At 37.0% G+C, this 12386-nt stretch overlaps 1 protein-coding gene across 1 annotated transcript in view; it reads right to left on the bottom strand.

Annotated features, from left to right (window-relative positions):
- MYOF (myoferlin) overlaps positions 1-12386 on the bottom strand; it is a 70436-nt gene that overhangs the window by 53490 nt on the left and 4560 nt on the right. The window contains exons 2-3 of the mRNA XM_031044649.2: positions 10840-10895; positions 9909-10000 (exon numbers count right to left, since the gene is read on the bottom strand). Of these exons, the coding sequence (XP_030900509.2) occupies positions 9909-10000; positions 10840-10895 (148 nt within the window). The remainder of the gene's footprint in view (positions 1-9908; positions 10001-10839; positions 10896-12386) is intronic.

Genomic DNA, 12386 nt, shown 5'->3' with positions numbered 1-12386 from the left:
GGTTTAGTGTGAGGTGTCCCTGCCCATGGCAGGGGGATTGGAACTAAATGATCTTAAGGTCCTTTCCAACCCTAACTATTCTATGATTCTATGTGACATTATGTGGCAGACCCTCCTCAGCTACTTCTGCCTTCTTTGGGACTGTATCTATCACCTCCATTTTCTTCAGATAGTGAAAACCGCATGCACTTTTAACCTTTGAAACTTCTTTTAGGCACAGTTTCTAACAGTGTGTCATTGCTCTTATGATATCTGGCACTGTATTTCATTCCCACAGTATGTAATAACAGTTTACTCCTGTACTGAAGTGGGTTATTGGAATAAGTGAGATTTTTGCTGATGAAAAAAACCTAAGATAGGTGCACCCTGTAAATATTACAAAGAACATGCTTTACAAACAAAATACCAGCTTTGCTGCCAAAGTGGAAACAGTGTCTGTACACAGACAACTGAGGTCCCTATGAATTGATTACAGTGCTTTTTCACGGAGAAGCTAAGGAGGCAAAGGTATTTTTTGACATGGAGAAAGAGTATTATTATAACTGCTCACAATTGATACATCATAAGAACATAATTTTCTTTTTGCAAAGTACATTAGGATAGGTAAGAATACAACATTAATTTCCTGCAATATGCATTCCAGGTGTTACATCTTAAAACTTTCATTTAGCTGTGCACAAAAAATAATTACACTGTTTGAACGATCTGTTAGAATTTGGTGCTGTCACTTCCTCACACACATCCTCTTTCCCAGTTCATCTCACTCCTCCAATCCCAGCTGTCTTTTTGGTAGTTTTGACTCACTCTCAAGCCTTTCACTTCTGCTCCCCAGATTGCCAGAGGACAATAACATTTCATCTATGCCTCATATTCATCACATACAGGGGATGGGCTACGTGTGAAAAGCACTTCAAGATTAGGCGATGCTGCAGCATGAAGCTGTTTTAAACTTTAAGATGACCATAACCAAAACTCTGATACCATTTCTAACAACTGGGTCTCCTCCCTTTACTGAACAGACGCTTGGATTCAGTATTACAGTATTGATCCAATGTTCTTTAAAAAACTACAGAAATATACCTAGCTATTTCAGTGAGCATTAGACTGACCCTAGATACATCTTCACTTCTTACAAATTCTTGCACAGAGCTGGACGTTAGCTGAACCACTGACTTCATGCATGTCTCAGCTTTAGGGAAACACTATCTTAACTTACTTCTGACCCATAGCCAAATTCTAAGCTTTAAGCAATTCCCAATATTCTTATTTTCCCCAAATTCTTCAACCATGACTATGCCTTCTCAATTGAGAGAGAAATGTACATATTTTGAGTTATCATAGTGTAAACCACAATACATAGAAGAGAAAAAGAATCCAATAAGATTACCCAAAACCACCTAGGCTAAATCTAGTTGTAGAGAAAGGCAAAGAAAATATTTTATTATTTAAATTTATAGAAAAACTTTGTAGATTTGCTGTTTTGATTTGATATGAGTTTGAGTGACTTACATAAACGTCAGAAGTCACTCAGTCTCAACTCATTTGGATGACTGCTTCAGCAAGATGACTGTTTCAGTCATTTCTGGATGACTGTTCACCACGCCCTCTGATCTGATGACATTAACTCAAGAACAGCTGTTCCACAGTAGTGCTTTTGAAGTTTTCCAGCATAAATTTCCATTTTTACATCCTCATCTGTCCTGTGCAGATCATAACTGCACATGCATTTGAATGCGTAGTAATCAGTTTTAAAATTCTGGTCACCTTCTGAGGACTGAAGAGAAAGTCTACCTGTCTACATAGACCAGTTGCTACTGGTTGCTTTTGATGTCCTTTTATATCCCCTCCTTTAACAGACTGGGCAACTATTCTCTCCAATCTTTTTCCACTTTAGCAAGAGCAAAAAACCTAACATTCAGCCTATACACTATCTTAACCTACTTCTAACCCTTAGCTAAATTCTAAACTTTAAGCAGCTAGGCTTTTGCCTTCCCCAGAGTGGTCCTGTTAGCTGGATTGGGAATATTTCACCCCTCCCTTAGGAGAACCACAGAACTGATGAACTTAGAAGGGACCACTTGATCCAACCCCTCTGCTAGTCAGCTAGAATAGGTCCTCCAGGATCACATCCAGTCTGGTTTTGATCATACAGCTATTCAATGGCTAAGATATTATTTTCAAAAGTAACAAGGAATGCCTCAAGGTCATCACTACATCTCATCTTTGTCACTCACACAAGTCTTGGACAAATCTGTTTTCTCTCAGGTCTCTAATCTTTGGCCTAAGTCAAGTAAATCCAAATCAGCTAACTTAGCAGCAGCTGTTGTGACACCACATCCATTAACAGCTCATTGCTGTTTAATGCTCTTCTGCATAGTCTGATTCTGTACTCACATCTGATATGTAGCCAGACAGTTACACACTAGTTCTCTGCATGATTATTATGAAGTTGCTGTGATCCTCTGAACTCTGAAAACATTTTACCTTCAGGCAGGATAGCATGCAATCTCTTTCTGAAGTCACGACTTTCAAGGTGACAAGGAGTCCTTTCCTTCCAGCACAGCCAAAAAGACTGTTGCCTATTCATCCTCAAAGGACACTGTCCTTTGCTGGAGCAATTTCAGCTTTCTTCCTCTTGCCTAGGCAGACAACACTTGACCATGCTGGTCTTTTGACACCATCAAGTGGGGTAGTTTCTGCTTTCAGAATAACTCAATACATCCTCTGACCTTTTGTTCATCAGCTGTTTTGGCAGTAGACTGCAAATAAGTATTGCTTTTCAACTCTGCTTAAGTTCCTTTTTGGCTATCCCCAAGACTTGTATACATATAACGCCCAGTCAGCCATGTCTTTTAAACTTTCCCACAAGCAGTTTAAACATTCTGGTCTACCACTGAATAAAACACCAAAGATAAAAGCCAAGTCCACATTTAAAAGAAGATTTTACAATACTTCAAATATACCTTATCAGTACTAGGTCTATGATACATTCCATTAAGTAATCAAAGGGAAATACTTGATTTATCAGCATGAAATCAATGAACTACCGATAACCAACTATTAAAAAGTGTTGCATTTGTGCCAAAGCTAAGTAATCTGTTAGTACTATGGTTAGCACTTCCTGTTAGCTGCCCAAATAACCAAGAGAAGTGAAACTTTACACCCATGCCTGATCAGGAAATACTAACTCACAATACCAAACATTTTAGTAGTTCTCTGTTTAAAGGTAGCAATTTATATGAAATTGTTTAGCATATCATGTTCTCCAGCTGTTTACATGCTACTTCTACTGGAAGCCCTATGATTTTAATCCTCTGAGAGACAAGCATTTAAATACTTTTGATTTCTTTTTAAGGGTTTAGCTTGCCAGAGGTTTATATTTACTATATGCATCAGCAAACTTGACCCCACACTGCATTTATGATTGCTACATTCAACCTTTCTTTCCCAGTGTATATGTTCCATTATAGAGCCTATGCTACAACACCCAACACATATCTTATTTGTGCTGTGTTTTAAAATTTTTGTTAAGAGCAAACCAACTATTTTTTATCTTCTTTAGTTATTCTATAACAGTCTTTGGAAGAACAAACTTTAAAAAAGAAACAAAGCATGGATACTATTCTGTACAAGGCAGAAAACTGTAAAACTGAATCTTAACCAGGCTGGATCTTGTATACAATGTATACAAGGAAAACCTCTAACAATGCACATCCACACTGACATGGAAAAGAATCCACAGAGAAGGGTAGAGCTGTAGGAGGATTCAAATGATCTAGAAATTATTTAACTATGGAAAATACTTCAACATGATTAAATACTTTGCTGCGCTGTTCATTTGTGGCTGCATTTTTTTTGCTAGAGAAAAGGGTGTGCCTGATCTGTTTTTCCTCTGTGTCGCTAGGTTACTAACTACGCAAAGAACATAGGGAAACACATAATCCCAACTCTCTTTCAAGTAGAATGAAAATCACTTCACTTGGACACAATTGTAACTTCCTGTTAACATTTTTGTACCTTAACTTCAAAGCAGCACCTGAAGTTAAGGGTTTGCGATTTTTTTGTTTTGTTTGGTTTTAACTGTATAAAGATTTGTGTTCTGAGAGTTTGAAACCTTCCTACTCACAGTATTAGACATAACAGAAAACAGATGTGTTCTCTTTTCAAATGTCTTTATGCTGGAAAATCTAACTAAGCATGGATCATATGAGTTCTCTCAAGTTTATTCCTATGATGTTCTGGCTGCATATATGTCAGTGTGGTTTGCTTTTTTTATCTTTTCCAATGACTGTGTCTTTTTACCTTTAAGAGCACTCATTTTATCTATCTGCAAAAGTTTAGTGATCCTGTAAATGCAGCAGTAAATTCTATCTCCAGGAAAAAAAGAAACAGAAAAATATTCCAGTGTTCTTTCTCACTTTATTTACAGAAACATGCCAAAGCAATGAGTTAGTGTTTTGGCACAGTGTAAAAACAGAATAACATCCACTGAGCTCCTCCTCCAACCACAGTACAAGAACAGGCTGGACAAACAGCTATACAACTTTCTAGGAGCTGTTACAAATCGTGGGTTATATTGCAATCTTTTGCTATGCTGTTCTAGAGGGGATTATGGTTCTGTAGTCACCTCCTGGGCACAGCAAATGGGCCAGGTGCCCAGAATTAGTCAGGAGTAACTGCATGGAACAGCAGTGTGTATTAGTTAGAGCTTTGTGAGTGGGCAGCCAGAGAAAGGGAGTCGGGTTGAGAAATTCATGGCTGTTTTCTAGTCTACACTGCAGCAAAGAATGGTACATTTGAGCAGAAGTTGTTTCTACCTTGAAATAACAGTAGCAATCCTTACTGATTGATAAGAAAATGAAAATTAACATGAGCCGGCTTCAGTGTGTGTGCTCTCAGCCCAGAAAGCCAACTGTATCCTGGGCTGCATCAAAAGGAGCATGACCAGCAGGTCCAAGGAGGTGATCCTGCCCCTCTACTCTGCTCTTGTGAGACTTCACTTGAAGTATTGTGTGCAGTTCTGGTGTCCTCAACATAAAAAGGACATGGTACTGTTGGAACAAGTCCAGAGGAGAACCACGAGGATGATCAGGGGATTGGAGCACCTCCCATATGAAGACAGGCTGAGAAAGTTGGGGCTGTTCAGCCTGGAGAAGAGAAGGCTGCATGGAGACCTCATAGCAGCCTTCCAGTATCTGAAGGGGGCCTACAGGGGTGGTGGGGAGGGAACTCTTCATTAGGGACAGTAGCAACAGGACAAGGGATAACGGCTTAAAACTTAAACAGGGGAAGTTTAGACTGGATATAAGGAATAAACTCTACTGTAAGGGTGGTGAGGCACTGGAATGGGTTGCCCAGGAGGTTGTGAATGCTCCATCCCTGGCAATGCTCAAGGCCGGGTTGGACAGAGCCTTGGGTGCAATGGATTAGTGGGAGGTGTCCCTTCCCATGGCAGGGGGTTGGAACTAAATGATCTTAAGGTCCTTTTCAACCCTAACTATTCTATGATTCTGTGGTTATTTTCCTCCAGAAGAGAGAAGATAAAACCAAAGACATGGTGTGGTTTCTCCTCATGGGTCTTTCCTGGGTGACTCAGTTCCCTAGATGTCCAGCCCTCACTTCCCTAACCCCCCGGCTTTTTTTAAACTGTTATTGTAAGAGCTCTCAGCATCAAGGACCTTAGGTAGGCATTGTGCTCCATCTTTCCGAACCTGAACTAAAGCACAAAGCAAGGGTGTCTCATTTGCACACAAGCATCTATTTGCAATGCTGCAGCACTGCAAGCATGTGCCTGACCACAAACTTTTTTCTTCAGAATTAAGAGGATACAGTGAAAGAATGGCAACACTATGCGAGGCCAAATCTCTCTTAATCTCAGTATCAGTAAATAGAATCAGTAACTACAGAAACATATTACCTGCAAGTAATATGCAGAAAACTTATTCCAAATTCCCTTTCATATGGTCCTTTGTCTAAACGTGAATGTTCATTAATACCAATCTCTTCCACTTTTACAGTGCTCTGTGTCTTTAAAAGAAATCTAAGATGACATTTCCTATTATCTTGTTACAGTCAGGAAGCCTATTCATGTGTTTCCCACTTTGCACCCCTTTATCCTGTTTCCCTGCCAACAGTCCTTCCAAACACATCATACACTGCAAATATGTGGTGGTTATTGAGGATTTATTTTGAAAGAGTGTTACTTTGATGGTGTTGCTCTGTCTTTGGTATGGACTATACATATATATTCTTGGACAGCTCCATACATGGAAGTCACCTTCCTAAAAATCTTACTGGTTTACATATTCAACTGTACCCCGAATAAGTGGTATAACTTATTCTGTGTAAGTTGGAGAAAAATCTACAAGCAAAACAAACAGGCATTTTCCTTTATTTTCTGACACTTTAAAAATTCTGATTAGTGGCAAGCTTTCCTATATCAAGCTCTGATCTCTGGGATTTCCCTGAAGTCAGAGGCATGCAATATATTCCTGCTTTACTGACCTACAGGAATCTCAAGAATGAGAGATCTGAGGGCATCGGCTTGACTCACAGTGATTTTACAACACAGCTGCTGAAGCATTGTAAAAACCTAAATTCACATACTGTGAGGAGGCAGAAAGTAGTAAAGCTAACAATGGAAGTGGACTACTATCACTAAACATGAGTGCATGCCTGGCTCAGTCTCATAAAATACCAAATTTGCCAAAAAAAAAGAAAAAGAAGGTGATGTGATATCATACTTCCTTTCAAATTGACAGCAGCCAGCACAACTTGTTATTGACAGAGAAGATAGAGCAGAAGAGTACAGCAGAGAAGTAGATCCTTGTTTAAAATCTAGGAATTTCTACAAAGAAATTGGTGTCTCATTTTTGATAAGCTGCTCTTTTTTTCTGTACAAATTTAAGTAAAATCTCTATGATGCTTATCTAAACATATTATTCAAACTTTCAGACAAATTTAAGCAGAGATATGCAGAAGATCTCAACCACTATGGGATAGCTAAAGATTAAACACACTGATGAAGCTTTATCTTATATGTGTTAAGAAAGATCTCCTAGGCTTTCTCAGAGCTTTCAGTATAAGCATGTTTCAACACAAAATAATAAACTCTATCCCTGCTGTAGACTATCCAAAAGAAAAGCTTTCTGATTAGCTTGCCACCACCCAATACCTTACCCTTTTCATGCAACTGATTTTAGGGACCAGGTTTATTTCATGCAAACAACACGCAGAACACAAAAGGTTGCTAACAATTTCAGCCAGTAATTTATGTCTTCTTCATTGAAAATGATCTGCATGCATTGCTTTAAGGTACCCTGTACACATCTCATTCTGATATTAAATTAAAGCTTAAATCCTACAGAACTCCAGGTATTTTCTTTCTTTTTTTTTTAAATATGTATCATCATCTGTTCAGAGCCACATAAAACTTGTTAAAAGTCCGTATTATGTGTTTGTTTCATCATACAAATACAGCAGGAACCTCAGTGTCCAGGTCAAAATGAAAAAAGTGCCCTCCAGCTTTACTAAAGTTTATCTACTATACTTTTTAATAGAATGTGGATTAATTAAGTTCCTGTGTTCCCATATTTACCATTTTAGTTTTTCATGGCAACAATCTTTTTCAGTGGCCATAGTCAAAAGGTCCTATCAACCCAAAATCACAGGAACAAATCTGTTCTTACCAAAGAAAGTTTAAAAAGCTTGAAAAATACAAAAAGTACTCTTAAAAATTAGTTGAAAAATCCACATTAATTAGTTCTATGCTTTCTTACTAAATACTCCTGTAAGATTATAAAGCTACAAAAAACGCTTAAATGCCAACATGGACACCTGACAGCATTTCGGTACTCAAAACCTATTTATAATGTCATTGCCTTTTATATAACAATAGAAGCCTCAATTTAAGGTGGCTCCTTTCTCAGTGTCTTCAAGAGCAAGAAACTAAAAAAAACCCCTAACTTAACAGAAAAAAATCCAGAAAATCATATGCTTCATGCATCCTTTCTCTAGTAATTACTTCATATGTGGAAAAATTAGATGCATTTCTCTTTTTTTTTGTTGAAGAAAATCATAGAATCAATTAAGTTGGAAAAGACCTGTAAGACCAACGAGTCCAACCAACATCCCAGGACTGCCAAGTCCACCACTAAACCATGTTACTAAGGGCACCATCTGCGTAGCTTTTTTTTAATCTACGAAATTATTATTAAATCTATTTGTGTTTTGTATCTTCCAGGCACGCATAGATATGGCTACTGTTTGTTTATTTGCAGTTCTCTAAAATTAATAATAAAACCTGATTTTGTCAAAACTAAAACTAAGCATTTAGATGTCTGAATAATGTGGAACCAAATTTTGCGTAAATAGGTGCTACACATAGTGAACTGGTAGAGTTTAGACTTTTAGAGCAGGATTCAAGCCTAACGTGCTAACAGCACTAACCAAACAGAAATGGTGAAGGACAGAAGAGCCATCAATTCCTATATCTTAGGGGCATCAAGAAAACTTCTATCTATCTGCTGAATACCTAAACTCTCAATCCTTTACTGATAGAAGCCTCTGCCTTTCCTTTCCAAGAAATGAATGTCAAAAAAGGCAGTTCTCAGCAGTTTTAGAACAGTCTAAGGAAAATCTCCTCCTCTAAGGAAACTTAGATATACATTTTCTTCCTCTGCAGAGATTATTCAGGTTACTTTTCACAGAAGACACTCTTAGTACCAAACTGTATTTTCTCAAAAAAACCCAACAATCCAAACAAACAAAAACCAATCTGTCAACTAAAGGGAAAAATCCCTCAACCCAGTTTTAAACAATTTTTTCAAAATATAGTCAGAAGAAGAGTTAGCAACAGCATTAACAATCTTCCACATATGCAATGAGCCTGAGGCTTGTAACTCAACCAACAATTGGTGACAGATTCAATTCCCAGTGTGAGAGAATTTACTCTCATATTTGACATTGAAAGCAAGAGTTCTGCAAGCTGATCTTGGGGAGTTATTTTTGTTCTCAAGTTTAAGTTTTTTAATGACTGTGCAGAGAACTCATAGTTCATTGGACCAGGAAGAACACGGCATTCCACAGACTTCACTAACTAGGACACTCAAAAAAACCAGAAAACCAGATTCTGCTCCCAAGACACTTTTTGTATTTTATCCAACATATTTATCCTGATGAATAACTCATTTTCCCAGGACATGAGTCTAGGACTTCAATCCCTCCAGACAAGATACAAAATCAAACTGAGGCCTCCCTCTTCCTAGGCAAGAATTAAATAAATGATGCAAAATACAGCCTCTCTGGGAGATTTTAAAAGACACGTTAGAGCTTTAACTGCATTTTGTAATTTGTGGTGGTTTGCGTTAGCTCTGCTCTGAGAATGCCAATTCAGAACTCTTCAAAACTACTTTCTGGACAAATATTATGTATAGTAATTTTAGATACTGCCCTGCACCATTCTGAAAGATGACAACCTGCACCAGGTATCTGTAGTGGTTTTAACCCAGTTACACAAGGACCTTCATTGTAAGCAAACATCAAGTAAAATATGGCAGCTGTGGTTTTCAAATGACAGTGATAGGTGAATGGATATAAATTTTAGCCAAATTCTGCCTTAAATGGCTAAAATGTTCCTTTCATTTAGCTTCAGCAAATATAAAATTAAGCAAAAAAAGAAGGCTGATGCTCTGCTTCAGAGTAACAATCAAACAATCTTCATCTGAGGGATGGAAAGCCCACTGGCTCATAAGCTGCAAGTAGGTATTAAATCAGAAACTATCTAATTGCATCCATCATTTCCCTCAGTAACTATCAGTTCCATTATTTTCCTGGACTTTTGCATTGAAAGTTGTGCTTAATTCTGGGGGGAAAAAAAAAAAGGAAGAAAAGAAGAGAAAAGCACATACTTGTTTTGTCCAATTGTTTCAAAATCCTTCACAATAATTGTCAGGGAAGATGAATTATCCAGAGCAATTCCTTTCAAGTCGAATTCAAGAATCTGAACAAAAAAAATGGAGCAAAGCCAAATTATAATTACAATTTATGTGTAAATTAATTAACAGGATAATGTATACAACAAAATTATTCAGAAATAATTTTTGCATTTAGTGACAGACCAGGCTAGCTTACATCAGCAAAAAAAAGTTAAAAAATGCCCATAGTACATTCTTGATTTTCTACTTATTAGGAACAATAACAGAAAAAGAACTAAATTATTTAGTACTGAGCCATAACCTCTTTTACAGTTCCACTTACACTAATGTGTTTTCTTATGATCAGTTAGATCTGATACTATTCCCCTGCAATACTAGCTGAACTACAATTGCTGTTGAATTTAGACAAATATTTGTAGGTTTTCTCATATTCCTAATTGCAAAAGATAAGAATAATTATTAATTTCTGGTTGTGGGAAAAGAAAAAAAAAACTCTAATAAAACATTTTTCCAAGAAAAATATTACTGACGATAAAAAATTATCAGTCCTACAAATAAACCTTGAGGAACTTTAATACATTATTCAAATTCTGCAGGTTTATTTGCAGTATATAATAAAGGATCCATACATGTAGCTAAGCAATGGCTGAATATCATTCGGTTCAAAGTCAGAGGGAACAAAAACAGGATACAAACTCACCAGATACCCACATAAAAGCATTATTTAATGAATTGTAACGCATGGTACAAGATGAATCCATTCACCTGTATTTACCTGAAAGAACACATATCACTAGTTCCCTTTTCTAACCGATATTCACAACTATAGAATTGACTTACCAATTCTACAAGTGCTTTACCTTACAAAAGACCAAGAATTGATTAAACAAATGAAAAAAATTACCTCATTCCAAACAGGGTTAAGTTCACTGTCAATTTTCTTTGTTTTCTTTTTTTCATCTGCAATTACAAACAAAGTGTGATGATCTGGTTTTGCTTACGCACTACACAAACATTACAATTTTTCCTTTCACTTTTCAAAAAGAAAATCTGAGCTTTAAACCAAATATTCCAATTCATTTTGCCTCTTCCAGTTGTTGCACATTTTACTATCAAAACATCCCCTGGGCAATTTAGTGGTTGAGGCTTTTTATTCTGGAAAGAAAAAATTGCTGTTTAGGTTTCTCAGTCTTTTATGACCCTTGACTGAAACTTCAGTAATGACCAAAGAAAACTAAAAGACATCAAACCAATTAGTAGCCTGAAAGTAATGCACTTCAGTAGCAAAGAAAATGTGTTACAAGTTTTCCATGTCCAAGTTACAAAATATTTTAGTGAGTAGCTCTGAAAAAAAATCACTTTGAAGAAAATTTTCTTATGATCTGCTTTCAGTGTCAGCACTTTCTCCTTGAAATGACCAAATATTAGCAGAAATACATACGCATATAAGAAGAAATGCAGTCTTTCCTGAAAAAAATGGTTTCCAGAGGTTATGCAGATCACTTCACTGTAGCCTAAAAACTACAAATTTTCTATACTTCCTGGTAAAATTTGCATGTGGTCAACCTACAAATCATGGGAGAGTGGGGTGAGGTGTAAATTAAATACAGTGTGGCATTCAATTCAAAATCCTTCTCCTGGGAGGAATAATACAATCCAAATGTTTCAGAGGCCCTTTGCAGTCCCCTTCAGCTATTATAAAAGAAAACAAAATCCTGTTCTTACAACAGGTTCAAAGCAAGTAACATGCCATAGCTTTATTTTTACTTTTTTTGATTGCTCTATATGTATACTACTCTGATGGAGAACAGGTTTTGACATGACACTCAGAAGCATATAAGAACACTGGCAAATATGCAACTCTCTAAACAGAAATTGCAAATATTAGCAATAACAAGTGAGTATATTTAAGTACAGTCAGTAAACTAACTGCTGATCTATAAAATGCTCAGCCAGCACAAGGTGGGTAAATTTCAGACACATTTCTTGTATTTAACAACTACAGTAAAGGTAATAGGAGTTTTATGATTTGCAAGTTATGCCTATACTTTGTAAGGAAAATGTTGCAAAGACCTGGGATGTAATAGTAAAGACACACTGCATGGGCAAGTTCACATACCCACTATTCAAGCAGCAGAATGTGGTAGTTCTTTTTATTGGACGAGAGTGGGATGTACTGGAAGAAGAAATGTCATCCCATACTGCAAATTGCGAGAACTGACTCACACTTCTGTAACAGGAATTGTCTACAATTTATACAGGATATTGACTCATATTGTACCACAAAGGCTTTCATAACATACCATGCTGTGGACCCATTTTGCGGAACAAAGAACCAATTAACATCTAGTAATAGAAATCCAACTTCATCTAATGTTACCTAATAGGAGACAAAGCATTTTCAGACCCTAATATCCCAGAATATCTGAGGTTGGGCACTGATACTACAAA

This window comes from Melopsittacus undulatus, chromosome 4 (assembly GCF_012275295.1).
Source record: "Melopsittacus undulatus isolate bMelUnd1 chromosome 4, bMelUnd1.mat.Z, whole genome shotgun sequence".
Lineage (NCBI taxonomy): Eukaryota > Metazoa > Chordata > Aves > Psittaciformes > Psittaculidae > Melopsittacus > Melopsittacus undulatus.
This window is presented reverse-complemented; position numbering and strand designations above follow the sequence as displayed.